This window comes from Xiphophorus hellerii, chromosome 8 (assembly GCF_003331165.1).
Source record: "Xiphophorus hellerii strain 12219 chromosome 8, Xiphophorus_hellerii-4.1, whole genome shotgun sequence".
Taxonomy (NCBI): Eukaryota; Metazoa; Chordata; class Actinopteri; order Cyprinodontiformes; family Poeciliidae; genus Xiphophorus; species Xiphophorus hellerii.
Genome location: NC_045679.1, coordinates 4,285,571 through 4,307,428, shown reverse-complemented (window position 1 = coordinate 4,307,428; position 21,858 = coordinate 4,285,571). Strand labels below are relative to the sequence as shown.

The 21,858-nt window shown below is 38.2% G+C and overlaps 2 protein-coding genes across 2 annotated transcripts in view; both read left to right on the top strand.

Annotated features, from left to right (window-relative positions):
* The first annotated feature begins 645 nt into the window (after positions 1-645).
* alad (aminolevulinate dehydratase) lies at positions 646-5,571 on the top strand. Its single transcript, XM_032570339.1, has 12 exons — positions 646-758; positions 1,737-1,863; positions 1,962-2,012; positions 3,036-3,132; positions 3,246-3,381; positions 3,455-3,538; positions 3,621-3,709; positions 3,785-3,840; positions 4,367-4,454; positions 4,561-4,647; positions 4,845-4,974; positions 5,245-5,571. The coding sequence occupies exons 2-12, from the start codon at positions 1,745-1,747 to the stop codon at positions 5,301-5,303; spliced, it is 996 nt and encodes a 331-aa protein (XP_032426230.1). The 5' UTR covers positions 646-758; positions 1,737-1,744; the 3' UTR covers positions 5,304-5,571.
* Positions 5,572-7,241: 1,670 nt separating this feature from the next.
* The window catches only part of npr2 (natriuretic peptide receptor 2), a 63,306-nt gene continuing 48,689 nt past the window's right edge, over positions 7,242-21,858 (top strand). Inside the window, exons 1-2 of the mRNA XM_032570182.1 lie at positions 7,242-8,155; positions 20,737-20,918. Of these exons, the coding sequence (XP_032426073.1) occupies positions 7,468-8,155; positions 20,737-20,918 (870 nt within the window). The 5' untranslated portion in view covers positions 7,242-7,467. The remainder of the gene's footprint in view (positions 8,156-20,736; positions 20,919-21,858) is intronic.

The window sequence follows — 21,858 nt, the reverse complement described above, 5'->3', positions numbered from 1 at the left end:
CAAATTCAGTATTTATTTTCAAAACTACATATTTAATTATCTTTTTCCATGGCTAGTTGTTCAGTCAGACGCTCCATCATAATATAACATAACATAATATAACATAACAACAGAAAAATCTGTTATTAAACAGTTCTTCAAAATGTATGTCTTTTTTCCCAGTCAACAATGTTTTTCTTAGACAAAGAAGGAACTATCTTATTTTACACAGGCTTATATGTTTGGTGTGAACTGATTCATTTTATAATTGGGTCTTAAATTTTAAAGAACAAAACTACAGGCAACAATGAGGTTGGAAAAAGAATTATAAAATTGCACAATTCACAAAATAATTTTGTTTTTTGTTTTAAAAAAATCTTCTTTTTTTTTTACATAAAAATGAATTTTGCTGCTTTGATACTCAACATTCTGTCCAGCTGCTGAAGGAAGTCTGTTTCTCTTTTGCGCGTCCAGCCACAGTGGGACACTTTGAAGAGACAGTGAACTAATATATGAACTGAAACATGAATGAATATTATGATACAATATGATATAAATCATCATTAGCGGATTTCTATCTATCAAAATAAAACAGTAACAATCTGTGTCCTTACAAAGTTTTGTTGGAGGCAGCAGCCTCAGAAGATTCTCGCCTTCACCGGTAGGGGGCGGAAGTGCTGCTTGAAGTCGCTGCTGAATTTAAGGAGGAGAAGAAGAAGCAGCAGCAGCTTTATCAGACGGAGCTGAAGAGTCAAGAAGTCTCCTGCTTTCTTACTCTGGTGAGTTTCTCTGTTTTTCATACATTAATGTCGGATTTTATCTGTATTTTTAATTCCCTTACAGTTTTACGAAGTTATTGATAACTTTATCTCATTTCCGGGCTCACTTTGGAGGTATTTTATTAGCTAAATGCTAATGTGTAGATAGAGAGTTGACCTACTTATAAACGGTGAAAGAAAGTTTATTTTATGTAAACAGACGCTTATTATTGTACTAAAGTGGCTGGTTTTTAATTTTACTGTTTTATTTTGCACCCATCTAAGGGCGCGTCGTGTTTATGGGAATTATGAGTTTAGATTAAAACACTTTTTATTGCTTTCTGTTAGATATTTTACTTTTATCTCAATGTAATTAACACGTTATTATGCTTTTATCTACTAGAGATAGCTCAAAGTTAATCTCACTGACCTAAAACATTTGCTTTTAACTAGTTTTATATAGAAATTGTCCTAAAACTACATCCAATTCGTTATAAATAATATTTTGCAATATTCCTCCTTTAAAATTAGAGCATTTTTGTTTGTGTATCTCTTCAATAATTTTATATTTTTCTTCTTTTCTCACCAAAGTCAAAAGGAAATTAACTGAAAAATGTAAAATATTTAGTTTTTCTTAAAGCATCTTTTGACAAAACTATATTCTGATGTGTAATAATTTAATAACAATCAAGTTTTTTCTATAAAAATCAACATATTCGGTAAGTTATGATGAAAAAAAGAAACATTTTAGAGCTGATGTGACCTCAGGATTATTATTCTTTCTCGTTCCTCTGGGTTTCCTCTCTTTGTTTCATCCTGGTTCTTTCATGCATGCTTGCCCAGTTTTCCCAGTGAGTGGGCAGCAAAAACTCGACTTCCACTCACTTCCTGCTAGAAGCTGGGCTGATCCAGTTTTGCATTATGGGTAGAAAAATGGATCTAAATGTAGTTTTTATCCTTCCCTTGGTATTCTTCTTCTTCTGCTTTGTTTACTGGTAGTTTTAACGATGCAGACGCCGGCCCAGTCGGTCCTCCACAGCGGGTATTTCCACCCGACGCTGCGCTACTGGCAGAGCTGCGCCGCTGACCTCAGACCAGACAACCTCATCTACCCCATCTTCATCACGTCGGTGGAACTGCTCCTCGTTTTCTGAAACAAACCAGGTTCATCCTGCTGTTCGGAGGAGTTTGACGGTCAGTCTGTTCTGTTTGCTTCTCCTGCAGAGACAGTCCGGACGCGGTGGAGCCGATCGGGAGCCTGCCGGGTCAGGCCAGGTGAGTCGCACCTGGGAGTTCGGCCCCAGAGGAAAGCCAGGGGCCGAGCTGTCGAGGGCCGGCGTGGGTGTTGTCGTCAGATAAACGCTGCTGGGAGGGAAGAGTGAGAATCTGGACTGAGATAAGCAGAGAGGCGGTTAGACGGCCGACCAGCTGATCTCAGAGCTTAAAAACAGTTTTATTTAAAAACGGAGGCTGTTCTCTAGACTGGATGGGTTTATTTCTATTCATCTGATGACATTTTTTAATTTAGCTTTTTTCAGATATGTTTTTAATGAATTTAATTAATTCATTGAGATTTATTTTTTTAGTTTATTCAGCCATTTTTTTTTATTTTATTTACATCATTTTATACATTAAATGTTTTAATTCTTTTTTTGTTTAGCTTTTTAAATTACAATTCTCATAAACTTTTTACTAATTTCATTTGTTTTATTTTTGACTAAGAAAAATAAAATGTTTTAGTTTTTTATTTATTGATTAACTAATTGTATTTAATATATTTTGCAGTGTTTTAGTTTTATACATTTAGATTTATCTGTTTATTTAAAAATCTATAGTTTATTTTATTTATTGATGACTGATTTATTAATTTTACTTAATTTTTAAAACTTATTTTAAATTGATCAAAGTATCTTTAGTAGTTCATTTTATATTTTATATATTTATTTTTTAGTGTTTTTCATTATTATTTTTACATAACGATGTAAAACTATTTTAATTTAGTAATATTTTTGTTGTTTATTTAGTTCTGTGTAATATTTAATATATCTCATAATTTTCAGTTGGTTAATTTTTTTATTTAAAGGTTTTTAAATGTTTTCTTTCAGTGATTTTATTTAATTTATTTATATTTTAATTCTACTTCATATTTTTTAGTTATTTTTATTATGTGGAGTTATTTTAAAAAGTTTAGAAAATTTCACATTTCATAGTTTTATTATATTTAATGTTTTTATTGTTAATTAAACCCACATGTTTATTTATGACGTGAGTAATAATTGAACCGTCTGCGTTCTGCAGGTATGGGGTGAATAAGGTGGAGGAATTGCTGCGGCCGCTTGTTGAAAACGGTTTGAAGTGCGTCCTCATATTTGGCGTCCCGGCAAAAATAGCAAAGGTCAGTCAAAGTAAATCTGAAAACACACATTAACATGTGAATCAGTGAAGTCTGTGTAATCCTTAGTCTGGTTGAATCAGTGTTAATGAGCAGCCGTGTTCTGGTTCCTCCAGGACGAACGCGGTTCTGGCGCCGACTCAGACGACACACCCGCCGTTCTGGCCATCAAAAAGATCCGCAGTTTGTTCCCGGAGCTGCTGGTGGCGTGCGACGTCTGTCTGTGTCCCTACACCTCCCACGGACACTGCGGTCAGCGTCCACTTCCTGCCTCAATGCTTACAGACGATCTGTTCATTTCTGACTTTCTTCTTCTTCTCCTCAGGCATCCTGAACCAGGACGGCTCCCTGAACAACGACGCCAGCTGCCTGCGGCTCGCCGAAGTCGCTCTTTCTTACGCTCAGGCTGGTAAACAGAAACTTCTGACCCAACATGTCTGAACCGAATCTGAACCGGAGTCGTTTTAACCGGAGCTGAACTTCCTGTGCAGGCTGCCACATCATCGCTCCGTCTGACATGATGGACGGACGGATCAGAGCCATCAAACATTCTCTGCTGTCCAACGGTTTGGGGAACAAGGTGAAGCTCTGCAGCAGAAACATTTCCTAGAAACAATAAGATTAGTTTATTTTTGCTCCATTTTTCTGTTTCCAGGTCTCAGTGCTGAGCTACAGCGCAAAGTTTGCTTCCTGTTACTACGGTCCGTTCAGGTACAGTTAGCCGCCGCATCAGAACCAATGAACTTTTTATTTTCATTTTTGTTTTTCCTTCTCATTTTTTTCATTTTTTTGTTATTATAAGACATGGATAAATTTTTCTTTAGTTTTCTTTCCTTTTTTGTTTTTTTTCTTTTGTCCACTTTCTCTTCTTTTTTCCATTTTTTTCCTTTTAAAAGGGGAAACAACAACATGGAGTTTATTTCTATTCTTATTTCTATTCTTTTCCTGTTTTGTTTTGTTTCATTTTTCTTTTTTATCCTTTTTTCACATGGAGTACTTTTTATATTTTCTTTATTCCGTTTTACTTCTTTTTTCTTCTATTTGCTTTTTCTTCTCTTTTTGTTTTTTCTTTTTTCCTTTTAGAAGGAAAAAAAATAAAAACATGGAGTTCTTTTATATTTTTTTTCTCTTTTCCTTCCACATTTTTCTTTTGTCTTTCTTTTCCTTGTATTTGTTTATCCAGCTGTTCGTTCTTTTCTGGCGTTCCTAATTCTGCTTGTTGTTTTGCGTTCTGTAGGGACGCGGCCCAGTCAAAGCCCGCTTTTGGAGACCGGCGCTGCTACCAGCTTCCAGCTGGAGCAAGAGGCCTGGCGCTGCGAGCCGTGGTGGGTTTTCCAGTCCGGTTCTGTTTGAACACAGCCAGCCAGTGAGGCTGACCTCTGGCTGACCTCTGGTTGACCTCTGGTTGACCTCTGGTTTTGTGCTCAACAGGAGCGAGATGTGAGGGAAGGAGCCGACATGCTGATGGTGAAACCGGGCCTGCCGTACCTGGACATCATGAGGGAGGTGAAGGACAAGGTGAGCAGACGAGCTTTTCCACATTTTTGTGTATTTTATTTTTTAGCCATTAATCCCTCCATCCGTTTATCTACACACATATTCATCAACTCACCTGTTCATCCACATTTATCCATACATTCATTTATCCATCTGTCCATTGTCATTATTCCTGTCTTGATTTTCTGACATTGTGTTTTTCTGGATCCTCCCTGCAGTTCCCCTCCCATCCTCTGGCGGTGTATAACGTGTCGGGGGAGTTTGCCATGCTGTGGCACGGAGCGAAGGCCGGAGCGTTTGACCTGCGGGCCGCTGTGATGGAGGCCATGACCGCCTTCCGCAGGGCAGGTGAGGCGGAGGAACCCACCTGCTGACAAACTGAGGGCTAAATTTAGAGGATCCGGTTCAAGGAAAAGGAAACTTTTACATGACCTCAAATAAGTCAGTGGTTTATAAAACCACCAGTCAGGAAAACTGGCAGGTCTTTGGGTTTCTACCAGTTCTAGAGACTGACAAGCATCTACAATCCTTAAGGTTCTAGATTTATCTCTTAACGGCCTTTGAGGTCTAGGTGCGTCTCCTTAATTGTTTGAGTTCAGCTGTTGGTGTCACCTGCAGGCGCTGACATCATCATCACCTACTACACACCTGAGCTGCTCACCTGGCTGAAGCAGTAAGGGAGTCGCTGTGACTGAGGGAAACGTGGTAAAACTGGACCAACTCATTCCTGGACCGTCTGATCTCCAGGCTGGGCTGCAGCTCTGCTTCGTGGCCCGAATCCTGGAAACTAGTTTCTGTTTTTAGCTGCTGATGCTGTGATGCATTGAGAATGTAGAAACATATTTTAGTTTTTTAGCCTGGCGTGTCGCCGCTGCATTAAACTAGATCATGAATCAGATAATTATGACGTGTTTATGTAAGAGAAAATAAAAGTGTTCATTCTGATCTGAGGCTGTTTTATTTATTACAGCTGATTTTTATCAATTATTTTCTTTATCTGTTATAAAGGATAAAATATACCAAACTATGATAATATTTAGTCAAGTTTTTATGGAAACTGATGCCTTTTTAAAAAATATATTTTTCTAATATTTATATTATTTCACTGAACGATTTTTAAATTCCTTTCATTCCAAATCGGATTAATATGACGGCATATCACGGCCATTGCAGATAGAAAGAAAAATAGATTTTTTTTTTTTTTTTAAATCTAAAATTGAAAAGTTTAAAATTTGCTTGAAAAATCTCAGAAACTTTGAAACTCATTTCTCTAAATATTCGATTTTTGTCTAACAGATGTTCGACTTTTCAAACTCAGAAATTTTCACGTTTTCTTAGCATTTTTGCCAGAAATGCATCTCCAATGCTCCGTCTTACTTTCTGATTATTAAGGAGGATTTTTATTTAGTAGATTAAGAAAAAGAGAGTGATTCCGTCTGTCACCACAAGAGGGCAGAGTTGCGTCATGTTCCAGGGAACTGAGGCCATTTTCGCTCCGTTATTTAACACAAAGTGACTGACTGCCGTAAAGTTACTGTCACATTTTTCCTGTATCATCCATCCATCCATCCATCCATCCATCCATCCATCCATCCATCCATCCACAGAAAGGAGAGGAAATGAAAGGAAGGGAAGGTGTCGGACGGTTTTCCAGAAACCAGCGGCTGAAATCCGATGACCCGTTCGGTTCCGTTCAGCCGGAAAGATGAAGAGGCTGCAGGCGGATCTGGAGGAGGAAGGGAGCTTCAGTTTGGGAGCACTGACTCCCAAACTGACCTCTGACCTTCTGCAGGAAAACATTTGACTAGCATAGAGCCCTGTAAAAAAATTAAACTTTTTTCACCTTATTTATTAGTTATCACAACAAAGTTCAGTTTATTTTGGGGGACTTTGTGTCACAGACCAATATTTAGCTGAAGACTAAAAAATGGACAACTGCCAAACTATTTAATTTCTCTAACGTAGAAAATAATCCTAGATCAATTCTCCACAGTTTGTAAAGTTATAAAGTGAAAAATTAACAATAATTTGGCTTAGATAGCCGATCAGAGATGAAAATTAAATTGTGACATTTATAAATATCACAATTTCAAACTAATTATTGAGTTTGGAATTAAATTTATAGTTCAAAACAAAATATAAACACAATATTATGAGAGCAAATCAAAAATTCACTTCGCAAATTTTGCTTGCTAACTAAATATTTAACTCTGAATCAAACAGTTAGTAACCTTAATTTTCAGCTTAAAAGCTAAATATTTCCAGTACCAAACTTAACTCTTTGTGTTGGTCTTTTAACGTAACCAGGCCGCCAGGGGGCGATTTAACTTTACTTTTTTTACTTTAATAAACTGATTTTTCTTTAATTTAGTTATATTTATTTATAAACTTGCGCTCTGTAAAGACAATCGCTGTTTATGAAGCATATTGGATTTCTCCAGGGATAATTGAGATATTAGTGGAAGTTTGTAATCTGATTTAGTAAATACTTGTTATTTCTTGAGCGCAGTAGTTCGGACGGCGCCGCTGTGTATTTTTTACAGTGTGTGACGTGTGCAGGGGGCCGAGCGGAGCCGCGCTCTGATTTAACTTACAGTCATCCGGCTGAGTTATCACTCTGGGAGAGGCCGTCACTGTGAGGACCGCGCTGCGCTGGGGAACTACTACAACTTCATTCACCGTGGATTTACGCAGCGGGGACGCATGGCACAGCCGCGCTCACGCCACCGGGCGACGACTTTACTGAGTTCGTGCCACTTGTGAAGGCGCGCGCGGGGCGAGTTTGGGGTCTTTATGGTGCGGTGTGACTGAGGGAAGCCTCTCCAAGCTGTGCGCACAGAGATGGGGCGCAGAGCCGCGCTGGGCTGCTGCCTGCTGGCCGCGCTCTGCCTCCTCCGCGGCTGCTGGAGCGACATCACGGTGGCGGTGATGCTGCCGGACAACTACAGCATGTACGCGTGGGCTCTGCCGCGCGTGCTGCCGGCCATCCTCATGGCGAAGGAGGATCTGCACGGGAAGCACAACCTGCTGCTCGGCCACGACATCAACATCCTGAACTACAGCACGCAGGACCCCGCCGCGGGCTCGTGCGCAGAGAGCCGCGCGCAGGTGCTGGCCGTGGACGCGAAGCTCTACGTGCGCCCGGACGTCTTCTTCGGACCCGGTTGCGTGTACCCGCTGGCCTCCGTGGCGCGGTTCGCGTCCCACTGGAAGCTGCCGCTGATCACCGCCGGCGGCCCCGCGTACGGGTTCGACGCGCGGGAGGAGTACCGGACCATCGTGCGCAGCGGGCCGACCAGCACCAAGATCGGGGACTTCATCAACGCGCTGCACACGCAGTTCAACTGGACGTCGCGCGCCGTGGTGATCTTCTACGACCAGCGGCAGGACGACCGGCCGCACTACTTCCTGTCCGAGGGGATCTACCTGAACCTGAAGCAGGAGATCAACGTGACGGTGGAGGCGCGACCGTACCAGAAGGAGCAGGACCACAAGGAGCTGGTCGGCTTCATGAAGGAGAGCGGCCGCAGTAAGACATCCATCCATCCAATAATTCATAAACGATTAATCGGATTAATGCTAGTGTCCTCAACTAATTTGGTCATGATTCATCTACAGACTCTTAAAAAGGCATTACACAAAAACTGTACAAAAAAATTAAACATTTTGCATTTAACACAAATAACTTTTAAACGATTAATCTTGATTAATCTATTTTTTAAATAATCATCAACTAATTGAGTAATCAATTAATCGTTAACTCCAATATACAATATACCATACAATATAATATGTCAAAAATGGCAAGTTACTGAAAGAACAACATACAAAGAGCTGTAATTATGGTAAAACTGTACAAAAATGTAAACATTTTGCATTAAGCACAAAAACATCCTTTAATATGTTGTTCCCAGAATTTATTAGTGACAGTTTTAGCTTCACCTGGATAAAATTTGGTAAAAGAAATCCCTTAAGCAACTGTTGCTGTCCAATTATTCATCGATTAGAACAGATATATTTACCATATCAGCCCTGCACTGTATTGATGTTCAGTCAAGCAGAAAAGCTGAGCTGTTCACATGTCGATTTTAAAAGCATTTCTTAGCTGCAGATGCATCCTTTGCTACAAATAATGAAAGTATGAATCTGTCCATCCATTCTAGGGTTGAAATGATTAATAAAATAAAATGATTAATCGTGATTAATCCATTATTCAAATAATATTCAACGAATTTAGCAATTGATTAATCGTCAACTTGAGCATGCAGACTCCAAAAACGGCCAATTGCTCAGAGCATTAATTACACCCTAACTGTATAAAAATATATACATTTTGTATTAAGTTAAGTTTATTTGTATAACGTATTTCAGCAATAATCGTAAAAACATCATAAAGTCATCAATTATGGAACAAGACATGACATAGTCAAAGTCATCAAGCAAATACACGTCAAATATGTTGATTCCAGTTACTACAAACAAATGCAGCTCTAAACATGTCAGCCTTGATTTAAAGGAACTCAGTGTTTCGGCTGATTTGCAGTTCTCTGGTAGTTTGTTCCAGATTAGAGAAGCTGTGAAGACACTGTTCCAGTAATTAATGCGACTAAATATTAACGCATTGATGAGTTTCTCTACATCCTTTAATCCTGGCTTCAGGCTGGCTTTATAACTGTGTTTATGTGGCTCTGAAGGTTCAGATCAGAGTTCATCACTGACTCATCTTTAGGTCCAAAGATAAAAACTTCAGTTTTGTTTCTGTTCAACTGGAGAAATTTATGGCTCCTTCACACATTGAATTAAAAATGTTTTGTGTTTGTAAATCGATTCAACTCAGAACTTTTCCAAACGGCGGTTATAGAAAGAAAATCTCCCATTAAACACCTTTTGCTATCTAACTATTAATTTGTTAATTAAAATGTAACTTTTTGCATTTTAGGCAATAAAATGTTTATTTGAATCTTTTAATGGATTTGTAATATTGTATAAAAAATCTTAAGTGGTTAAATGAAAAATACACAACAATTGATTAATCAGTTATCACCAGAATAATCGATTAATCGATTACTAAAATAATCATTAGTTACAGCCTTATTCCGTCCATCCATCCATCCATCCATCCATCCATCCATCCATCCATCCATCCATCCATCCATCCATCTACTCTAACTTCTCCTTTAGTTCAAAGCAGATAGTTAATTATCCTCTAGTTCTTTCATCTCTGGCTCGTTTCCTAAATGCTGAAATAAATTAATTCAACTTTAACTGTCCAGGTCAGAACCAGGTTTTTCCAGGCGGTCAGCACTCGGTCCGGTGGGACGCCTGTTTTTTCCAGGGTTATTACCCAGGAATGTCTTCAGGCTGTGCTGCTGCTGCGGGTTTAGCTCCTGTGGAGGACCGCCACATGGGAATGAGAAGCTGTCATTAAATCTGTTCCCTGACAGCCAAAAACAAGCCGCATGTTGTTCCCATTCGTACAAAGAACACAGAGACCGTGAGCAGATTTACTGATATTTAATCAATCTGGAAACAAGACAAAACCCCTTCAACTTATTTACAACGGATGTTGTTCCAACTGCAAACTATGGGTTCTTTTTATCAATATTTCATATGACAGACCAACACAAAGTGGGGCTGGAATGATTAATCGTGATTAATCGACTATCAAAAATAATCGTCGCTAATTTAGTAATTGATTAATCATTAACTGGAGTAACAAAAACAACAAAAACATTTTCTCCAAAGCTCACCACTACAAAGAGTGTCAAGTCTCTATAACATCCATTCAACGCTAAGAAATCCAGGTGTGTTAGTGTGGCCTAGTCAAAGTTCAGACTCAAAGCCAGTTGAGAAGAGTTCAAAAGTTGGGTTCGCAGCTGCTCTCCACTTAATGTGACTGAATTTGATCTATTTTGAAAAGAAGGATGGACAAAACACTAAAAATACTAGGATAGAAATGATTAATCAGATTAATTGTGATTAATTGATTATCAAAATAATCATCAGCTAATTTAGTAAACAATTAATCATTAACTAAAGTATACAGAATCAAGAAGGCCATTGGTTGAAACAAAAACAATATTTTTATACAATTAAAAGACGCAAATAAAGAAATAATTCAGTTATTTTTCTAAATAAGAAAATAAACATTTTATTGCCTAAAAGCACTTCTTCAGTGAATCTGAACCAGGTGAAGCTTCAACTATACCACTTGAGGAGTTTTGGATAAAACATATTTACAGACAAATGCAAAATGTAAATATTTTTGTACAGTTTTGGCTTAATTATTCCTGTGAACATGTTGGGTTTTTTTTTTCACCAAATGGGCCTGTTAGAGTGGGAATATTCCAGTTAATGATTAATTGTTTACTAAATTAGTTGACAATTATTTAAATATGATTAATCACATTTAATTTGATTAATCGTTTCAGCCCAATAGAAGAGTTCATGTTTAAGTTAGTGATTGCTCAAAACAAGCCCAAATTCAATATCCAGTTAACGATTAATCGATAACTAAATGAGTTGACGATTATTTCAATCATTGATTAATCGCAATTCATTGCGATTAATCATAGTTAGTCATGATTAATCATCAATTAATCACAATTAGTCATGTTTTTAATCATAGTAGAGTGAATTTAAAAGGATTCATGTCTTATTTTAGCTCAGTTTTTTTGTGTTTTTCCTAACAGAAACCTAAGAGCAACCCTTGCAGGAATATTTATGTTTTTGCAACGATGATTTGTCTTGGAAAGCTTGAGGAACAAAGATGTGCTGCTGACAGCTCAGAAAACACTCGGGCTGTTTTTGGAAAGCTGGCCAGAGATGATCGGTTTGGACTGATTATATCCAGTTTGGATTTAATCCGATAAGAGGAATGTTTGCTCAGTCACCTGTTTATATTAGGAGTTCATCGCTTTTTTTGTGTTGTTTTATAATGTTTTTTTTATATTTTCACTGGTTGTTGTAGTCAGTGATAGTTCGTAGAGGTCTTGGGGGGGAATCTCATGATTCAGGAAACATCTGGAGGGAATCACTGTTCACTTCAGAGCAGAATGTGCTCCCAAATAGTAAATACTGCCGCATTTCGGTAAAGTAATTCCTGGGAGTCTTTATCTGTTGGTTGAACAACGCGAATGTAATCAAAAGGCAATTCTGACCTCCCTCGTTCGGGAATTAGGGGGCAGGGGGTCATGTGAGCTAAAGGTTTTGTCAGGGCTTGTCCCGCCTCGCCACTCGGCGATATTTCTCTTTACACCAGAAATATCCCGCAGGCGGTCGGGTTACTCTGCAAGAAAAGGGAGAAAAAGTGAAAGTTTCAGTGGGAAAACAAATAACAGCGAACATTTAATGACTCTGCTCATATTGTGTTTGTTTCCCTCTTTAAAAAGGCAAATAAAGTATTGTGAGCAGGATTAAAACAAAGGGACTTGTTAACGAAATGGACAACATGGCTCTCCACTCAGGGCGCTCCTCAGTCTGGGGGCAGCACAAGAAATCAAACAGCAAAAGCTGGATATCACTGACTTTTCTATTGGTTGCCCTCTGCACAGTGTTTTTTAGGATTTATGGGTGTTTCAGTTTTTGTGTTCTTTTATTATTGCTCAACAGGGCTTGCCATACTCAGTTCATTGGTATTGCTTTAAATGTCTTTCTGTATCAGTTCATTCATTTATTTTTATGTTTTTCTCCTTGTGCGCCGAAGCTAATGATAATGATACTCAATTACTCTCCCTAAACCTAAAAGAATTGAATTATTTAATTTATAAGTAATATTGTATTTAATAGAGATGCACCACAAAAACATATTTTTACAGAAACTGATGTTTATTAAAATTTACAGTATTTTTTAATCAGAAACGTCTACTTTTGAGTTGAAAGTCCCACAATATAAAACATTAATAAGGCCTTAAATATGTATATATATTTTACATATATAAAGGTTAAATAAATTAGATTAATTAGTTTCATTATTATTATTATTATTATTATTATTATTATTAAAATTTGATACAATTAAGTCAGCAAATTCAATATCCGGATTATAAAAAACTGGATATTAGTAAACAAAATATCTCAAATTCCAACTCTCCTTTGCCCACAGTGATGTTATATATTTGTAAGATATTGTGCTGCCAAAGAAAGGAGTGAGAATAAAATGTCTTTTTTTGAAAGGAGCACCAGTAAGAAAAAACTCAACTCTCTCATCTTGATTCTTCTCAGTCTGTTAACGTGAAGCGAGCTGCAGAATCTCTGCTAGGAGAAGGAAAAACCACAGCAGGCTGCAGATTCCTGCCCTTCTGTCCAGTTTGTTCTGTGCATTAGTGGTTTGCAGCTCACAGTGGGAGACAGAGTCACAGCTCAGGTTTACCTCATTATAATCACTGAAATCCTGCATAACCTGCACGCTGGTTTTACACATCCAGTTTGTAAATGGACGAGTTTCTCATGTTCTCACAGAGAAACCTCCTCAGATTAGTCGGTAAATGTTGGAGGTAATCTGCCTCGTCTGGAGGGGAAAACATGACAGAAAATCTGCAGTAATCCTTGGAACATAAGTCAGTGTTTGACTTGATTCCTTCTAATCTGGATGGTGATTATCTGTGAACAGAGTCTGTTTAGTGTCTCTGTCTGACTAAGAACTGATGAGGGAGCTTTATGTAAATAAATAGACCTTACAACAGGAACAAATGGGTGTTAATTCATTCTGAGGTAAACTCAAGTAACAGGTTTAGCAAATCAAGGCTGAATGGAAACTTGGAGCGGTAACAGTGATGATAGTCATGACCATGATGGGGTCGTTTCCCCGAGTAGGAGCCGAACGGCGCCACGAGGCAGAGCTGCTTCGCTGGTTACTTTTATTTACACTCAGGGTTTTCACTGAGTTTTACACCGGAAGGTTTGAATGAGGCGGAAACGTTCGTCTGTCATTCAGGGAGTTTTCACACCTGATAGTCTGGTAGACTGGGTTCGATTGGCGGCAAAAACTACTGCATTTATTACACTTTCAGCTGCTGTGGTTTGATTTCACACAGCACACGCTCAAAAGAACCAAAACAATTTTTTAAAAACTGTTCCCCTCCCTGCCTGTGGGGGCGCTGCAGCAAGAATCACCAAAGGAAACGACATGAAAACCTCTGAAGAAGACTCTGACCTCAAAAGATTTTAGTAGTTATAGGATTTCCCTTTTGTCTTTGGTAAAAGACCACAACACATTTCTCCTGCTAGCGCTAGACTAGCGTGTTTGTCTTGGTTGTGTTTACCCAGAATGCCCTGCATTGTAGTCCACTTCCTGCCTTTTGAGCGTTTTGCGTTCACATGTGCATTCAAACCGAGGTTGAGACCGAGGTTTGTAGGCGGATCAGAGTTTTCTTTTTTGTTCAGGTTTTGCTTTCAAACAAACTGGACTTTCTTGATTAGAGGAAATCCATGATGCAAAATTTACATTTCCCATGTTTTTCTCTTTCCATTTGGGTCTCAATCGCTTCTAAAAACAACTCAAGTGCTTAAAAAACACCCAGCTGTTTTTTTGTTTGTTTTTTTTGTTAAGACACATCCAATGGGCACGCCGTCGTTACCTAGCAACCGCAGCAGAATTCCGCTTGTTACCTAGCAACACCAGTGGAGCTCCAGCATGTTTGGTCAGCTGGTTTTTCCACTGTATGCTCTGTACAATGGCTGCTGGAAAAGACAAGTGCTTTGTTGTTGACTTACCATCCAGAAACTACTTGCTGTATTCTTGTTGGTTGTGCAGGAGGCTCCCCTTCTGCTTTTCAAATATGTATGGTTGTATAATTGCGCATCTGTTTACAGTCATTTTTACGTGTGAGTGTCAACGTTAAGTTGGGGGCATGGAGAGCAGCAGAGGATATGGATTTAAGGTGACAAGATGCTGTAAAACAGCTAAAATCTTATTGTCTAAGAATAATTTTGTTAAAAAATGCAATGAACAGGTTTTGTATAGGCCGTGGAGCTGTCCTAACCTCCACAAGGAAGTGTATTTGTCTCTGTGGGAATGTGAGAGCACCCTCAGGGACGATGCATGCTGGAGAATTAGCATTCAAACAGGAGAATAACTTAAGTACAGTCTTACCCTGACTGCAAGATTTCCAAATGACTTGAAAAACCTGAAAATTTCTCAGTTTCAAAAATCTAATTTTTAAGTTTTTTCTAGATAATTTCTGAGTTTTTCGGCAGAAATTTACTCCTTTTTTTGTCGGCAATGTCCCAACCTACTGGAGAAGCATCGGTGTTGCAGCATTCTTTTTATTCTAGATAAACTTGAAAAACATCCAGAATAATTCAGGTTTGGTTGATATTTACTGACTAAATGTCCTCTCTCTCTTCCTGCTGCTCTCCATGAAATTCTTCCCCATCAGCAGCTTCCTGTCATCTCTGTATCTTGTTACATGAGGTAACCCAACTCCACACATCTGGGACACTTATTTTCCTCTGACATGATCAATGAAGTATTACGTAATGCGGTATTAATAGAAACAAACAGCAGCGTGTTTATCATTCTAAAAATAAATTGTTATTCAGTTCTCATCGCTTGATTCAGACAAAATCTAAATACTTTCAGAAATTTTCAAGGTCCTTGACAATGTTTGAGAGAGCAGCATCAGTGAAAATGTGAAAGTGTAAAAGGTACATTTTAGAGTTTGTGATCAAAATGTGTCTACAGGCGGTTAAACTTTTTACCGCTAACGTTTAATTAGCAGAAGAAACTCCAAGCCAACCAACGGACAAGCAGCGAAAGAAAAACAATACTTGGTACTGATGACTCCCTGCTGATTCTGAGAATCTTTCTGCATGATTAAAGTCCATTGAGGAAGCTGAGGCCATATAAGTACAGTAAGTTTCACAAATCTTAATGGAAGGACTGTAGGCATTTCTCAGAAAATGAAGGACGTTTTCAGTGGAACAGGGCTGTTTTCAGGGATCCATCTTGATAGTAACCCAGTAGGAAGGTGGGACTCAGACTCCCATGTAATGATTTTGTAATTCTTGGCAATGCGATACTGGGAACCTGTGGGTCTTTTTTTCATTGTGAACCAAAACTTTCCAGTTCTTAGACCTAGTGAGGAGAACGACAGTCCCAGAAGGGGTTAAATAAACTTGATTTTATTGGGATTTTATGTGATGATTATTCAGCCTTTTGTGAATCCATAAATCCCAGGAGAAGCTTTTATTGCAAATATATGAGCAAGTCTTGGAGGTTAAATGTTTACTAGATTCTCATTTGGACTGTAACTTGGCAAAATCCACTTTTTTAGCTCTTAAATACATTTTGTTGGATATTCAGAGTCCCAACAAATACACAAAAGTTGAATTTAGTTTCTCCTGATCAGAGTTGGACAGTAACTAGTTACTTTTACTCAATTACATTTACTTGAGTAAAAATATATATACTTTTCTATTTATATAAAAGTATATATAAAAGTAAATATACTTTAATATTTACTTTGAGTAAGTAAGTAATTACTTAGGGATCCATCCAGAATCACTAAGTAAGTAATTACTTACTCAAGTGGAGTAATTCCACTTGAGTAATTTTATTATGAAGTATTTTTACTCTTACTTGAGTAAATTTTCTGGATTTTCTACAGACAGAATGAAAAACAAACATGTTTTAACCAAAACTTCACCAGACAGACACACACCTGCATGTTTTGTTAAAGTTTATAAGTTTTTTTATTGAAAGAACTAATTTGGAAAAATTTTCTTTTGCCTGATTTCGTTATTTTTTGTTACTTATATGAATTATTGTCATTTTGGTCCTTTAATTACCAAAATTTCCACTTAACTTTGTAATTTCGTCCATCTGATGATGTAATTTTTAATATTAAATGATCAATAATTTGATCAGTTACTCGGTACTTGAGTAGATCTTTTCAGAAATACGTTTTACTCTTATTGGAGTAATTTCTTGGATGTCAACTATTATCACTATTACGTTTTTCTTTTTAGCTGTTATGTCACAGTATTTGCTCCCGAACTACTAAATAAGGTCATGAACTTCCGGCTACCCACTTTTGCGAATCCGCCATATTGTAATTCTCGCAGTGACGTAGCCGTTGCAGTTTAAATTTGCTGAAACTACAAGTGGATACGTCAAAATGTTCCGTTGTTGGGAGTATTAACCCACATAAGTCACTACACCATCCTCCAACATCAGACCCTCTTCAAATTACCTGGTTAAAAGTAATTTTGTCTGGAAAATGTTCCCACATCAGTGGGGAAAATCCCCTTTCAATTAAAGGACTCAGCAACTTCCTCGTTATTAATATATATAACTTCCACTTCTGTCCGTGGAAGTGGAAATGACGGACACAGCAAGGCGGTGAGCTGCAAATAACTAAACTGACGAGAAAATATATTTTAGAGATTAATTTATTAAGTTGACAAGACGTCCTCCTAGCAGTAGCTAGCATCGTGCCGTCTGCTTATGCTAGCTGTTAGCTCCTTGAGGACATGACCGTACTGCGTGTTTAGAACAATATTAAATCATAAATACTTTAGTTTGTAGAATAGTATTATTTCATACATAGTTTAGCTTTGTGTTTGACGTCTTTGCTTTGAGGACCCCACCATTCAAATGCTTTCAATGACGTTCTTGGAGCTAGCGTTAGCTAACTGGCTAACTAGGTTGAGTTTTTTATAAGACATGTTCATTTATATGATGGAAGCATTTTCTGCCTGGAATATGTAAGTCTGGATAGACACTATTAAATATTAAAATAGGCAGTTCTAATTGTTTTTTTTTTTTTGAAGGTTTCATTTTAGTAATCGATTAATCAGTTTTTCTCATAATTAATCGGATGAACAATGTCTCATTCCACAGATTTTCCATTTAGCCACTTGAGCCTTTTTATACAGTTTTATATGTAAAGATACAAGTACAGAAATAATTCAATTCATTTTAAAATAAGAAATTAAACATTTTATAGCCTAAATTGCAATACCAAAGCATTCTTTTAGTAAATCTGAATCAGATGAAGATAAAACTATATCACTTTAGGAACTTTGGCTAAACCATATTTACAGATAAAGATGTTTTTATCTTAAATTCAAAATGTATATATTTCTTGTACAATTTTGGCATATTTACTGCTCTGAATGTTTTTTTCCACAAAAATACTTTTTTGAGTCTGTATACTAAATTAAATTAGCTTAATATTATTTCATTAATGGATTAATCGCGATTAATTTGATTAATTGTTTCAGCCCTACTCAAATATTCATAGATTTTAGCTGGTTGATAACCACGGATGTACCGGGAAATCTGACCTGAACTTTCTTCAACATGTTTTCTTTATGAATTTTGCTGACTTTAAGTGAGATTTTTCTTCTATGAAAGCTAAATTTGTTTGTGGAAACTGACTGGGCTGGATTTTATTTAGTGGTTTTATATAGACCTGCCAGAAACGAGTTCAGTACTTTCCATTAGTGTGATTTGTTATTTTTCTTTTTTCTGTTTTGCTGCCAAAAACTGGATGGTAAAAGTCTTTAGTTTGGTGTTTTGGTTTCGACTAGCCTCTTTTTTTGAAGGACCATTTTGTATTCAGAGACTTCAATATTCATTTTATTTGTTGTTTATTGAAATAATTGTGAATGTTTAAAATGTCTCCCAGTTCCAGTGTTAAATGTTCATTAGAATTTAAAGTTAATTGATATTTTAGAATGAGTTTCTGCATTATTTTACCATTATTTCGAAATGGTCTAAAACAATATTATTGTTTATCGCGATAACTTCTGTGACAATTTATCGTCCAGGAAAATTGGTTAGTATTACAGAAACCCATCAATTAATTTCTCTTCCTCTTTACAGTCATGTGTTCAAGTCTGTAAGTTGACAAGTTGTGCCAAACATCAAAGGAGTTTGAAAAATTTGCGGGAGAAACGCGAATAGGTTAAAATTAGCAACTGATGTTGGATGTTTTACGCAAAGTGAAAGACTGAAACATGGGAGGACATTCCTCCGGCTGGGCTTGGGTGTTGTTTCTGGGACGGATCCAGGCGGCGGCGGCGGGAACACCTGGCATTGGCGAACCGCGCTGGAAGTGCTGAGCGTTAAGAGCAGCGGCAGCTCATGAGGAAACGTCTGCTAACCAGGCAGTCGGGCTTCCAGCTGGCAGCAGCTGAGGCTCCAACATGAGCGGGAAGGAAAGCTGGTTTCTCTCCGTGACTCAGCAGGGCGTGGGCGGAGAGGACAGCTTCCACCGCCGGGATGGAAACACGATTCAGGCTGATTCTCACCGCCGAGAGAGCGAGAGGATGGATGGATGGATGGATGGATGGATGGATGGATGGATGGATGGATGGATGGGAAATGAAAACTAAGACAGAATGAAGAAAGAGAACATCGTGTTTATTAGAGGCTGCTGCATCCACCTATCCACCCATCCATCCATCCATCCATCCATCCATTCATCCATCCGTCCATCCATCCATTAAAACATCCATCCATCCATTCATCCATCCATCCATCCATCCATTAAAACATCCATCCGTCCATCCATCCATTCATCCATACCTTCCATTAAAACATCCATCCATTCATCCATCCATTAAAACATCCATCCGTCCATCCATCCATCCATCCATCCATCCATCCATCCATCCATCCATCCATCCATCCATCCATCCAAACATCCAAACATCCATTCATCCATCGTTCACCCATCCATTAAAGCATCCACCCGTCCCTCCGTCTGTCTGTCCATCCATCCATCATATTCATGTTATTTTATTTAATATTCTGAAGGATTTTTCTCTCCACTTCTGATTCTAAATCTCAGTGACCCTTTTTATAAATTCTTATTTCATCTTTTTATCAGAATCAGACCCAATAAAAATCAGGCCGGCTCTTAAAGCTTGTCATCAAAAGCACAAGCTAATGTCATTATAATAAGTGAACCTGAAAGCTTTTGTCATTCTGCTGTTAAGAGGGAAAATGGCTCCTGGCTTCACAAAAAGAAAAGAAAAACACGGGTCCAGTCAAAGTAAAGGAGCAGATGCTGGACCTCTGCTTCTTCATGGTAGTTTTTATTCCATGTAACTGGGATAAGATAATTTTTAAAGGAATTCACGTTGGGTTTTAATTAGTTATAGTTTAAAAGATCTCTCTGGCTGTGATTATTATTTGTGTGGCTCTCAACCCAGGTTGCCTTTCTATGAAGGAGCAGCTCCTCCACTTCAACCAGAATCTCACTTTGTGTTTTTTCTGACTTACTTGTCCGGTGGGTTTGCTTCAGACTTTAATAAATAAATGAGTAAATAAATCTCTGTTTCTTTTGCAGATGTAGATTTTGGTGACTCTGACTGACCTGAAACTAGAGAAGTTTGGTCTGATTTTACCTCAGACAAACAGATAAAAGTGTTTTTATGCCAACTTCTGGTTTGAATTATTATCAAGGAATCATCTTAAGGCTGATTCACACCAGCTCTGTTTAGTCCGCTTCAATCAAATTCTAGTTAATTTATCTAGAAAGTTTGGTTTGTTTGGGGGAGTTTGAATTCGTAATCGGACCAAAAATACAAACTGGTCCAGCTACAAACCTCGGTCTCGATTTTATTGAAGTGAACTCTGATGCGGTTTGAACACCAAGTGGACTTGAGACCAATTTAAAAACAGGAAGTGGGCTACAGCATAGGGCATTCTGGGTAAATACAACCAAACAAACATGCTAGGCTAGTCCTAGCAGTAGAAATGGTTTGTGGTATTTTACCAAAGATAGGAGAAACTTCTGAAGTCTGACTCCGCTACCTATTTTGTTTAAATTTTGTGAAGTAGAGAGTTGCGCTCAGTGTCTTCCTCAGAGGTTTTCCTGTTGTTTCCTTCAGTGGTTCTTGGTGCAGCGCCCCCACAGGCGAGGAGCGGAACAGCCTTTTCAATTAGTTTTGTTCTTTAACTCAAACTAATTTTGTTACATTTTCAGCAGCTGAAATTGTAACAAATGTAACTTTGGTGCCAGTTGCACCGGATCTACCGGTTTCTTGAGTCCAACTTCAGGACAGTTGTGGAGAAAAGACGATTCATTCACAACCCTCTCTAACTGCCCATTATTCTGTTTTCCTTCCAGCTAATTTTCTCTTTTACTCCTGCAGTTATCTACATCTGCGGGCCGCTGGAGTCCTTCATGAGCATCATGAAGCTGTTCCAGGAAGAAACCCCAGACCCAGAGAACTACTCCATCCTCTACCTGGACGTCTTCGGTGAGAGCTTGTCCGACCGCAAGCCGTGGCAGAAGGCGAACTTTGACTGGGCCGACGCCGTCGAGGTCTTCAAGGTACGGGCAGAAAACGTTTCCTTTCGCTGCCATTTGTTTGGAAGCTTGGAGAATGAGAAACGCTCCTCTGTTCGTGACAGACGCGTTAAAGACGCTCCTTAACGAGCGCCGCGGACGCTGCCAAAAAGTCTCCCAGGCTGAGGACGCCGTCACAATCACTGTCACCGCTTCAGGGAGTTGAATTCCTGCTTGGCATTAATGAAAGAGCAGACGTGTTTTTACAGGAAGCTCTACAAATTAGCGCCGTGTGAAATAAGACACCGCAGTAGCTGCTCCCCTAATTTATCTCCCTGAATGCCACTCAGGCATGTCTTATTAATTCCCTTAATTTTTTCAGACGAGATCGGTTTAGCACATTCACATTCACTCATTTCTGTACGACTTTATGGTGATTTAGTTTTGCAGCTGGTTGGGTAATTTCTCCCATTAAATTATCATTTTTTTCTCATTTTATCACATTAGAACCACAAACTGTAATGCATTTTATTGGGATTTTAGGTGATAAACCAACACATCGTAATGCAAATTGTAAATTAAATGTTTTTCAAACAAATATTTGAAAGTTATAGCATAATTTGTCTTCTAGCTTCTTTATTCTGGTCGCTTCCAGCTAAGTTTTATTCCAACCAATTCTTTCAGAATCAGTGAAGCTCAGCCAGATGAAATGCAAAATTTTTATATCATGTTTCATATTTTCTAGATTTTCGTCTGAGCTTTGACTAGGCCTTTCTAAAGCCACCTAAACCATCCCAACTTTATCTTTTGCTGTATGTTTAGGGTGATTGTCCAGCTGGAGGATGAACCTTCACCCCAGTTTCATATCTTCTTCAGCATCTATTAGGGTCTTTGTCCCCACAGCATGATGCTGCCACCACCTTGTCTCAGATTTTTGTAGTTTTTAGCAATCGGACTTAGTATTGAACTTTAAATAGTAACTAAA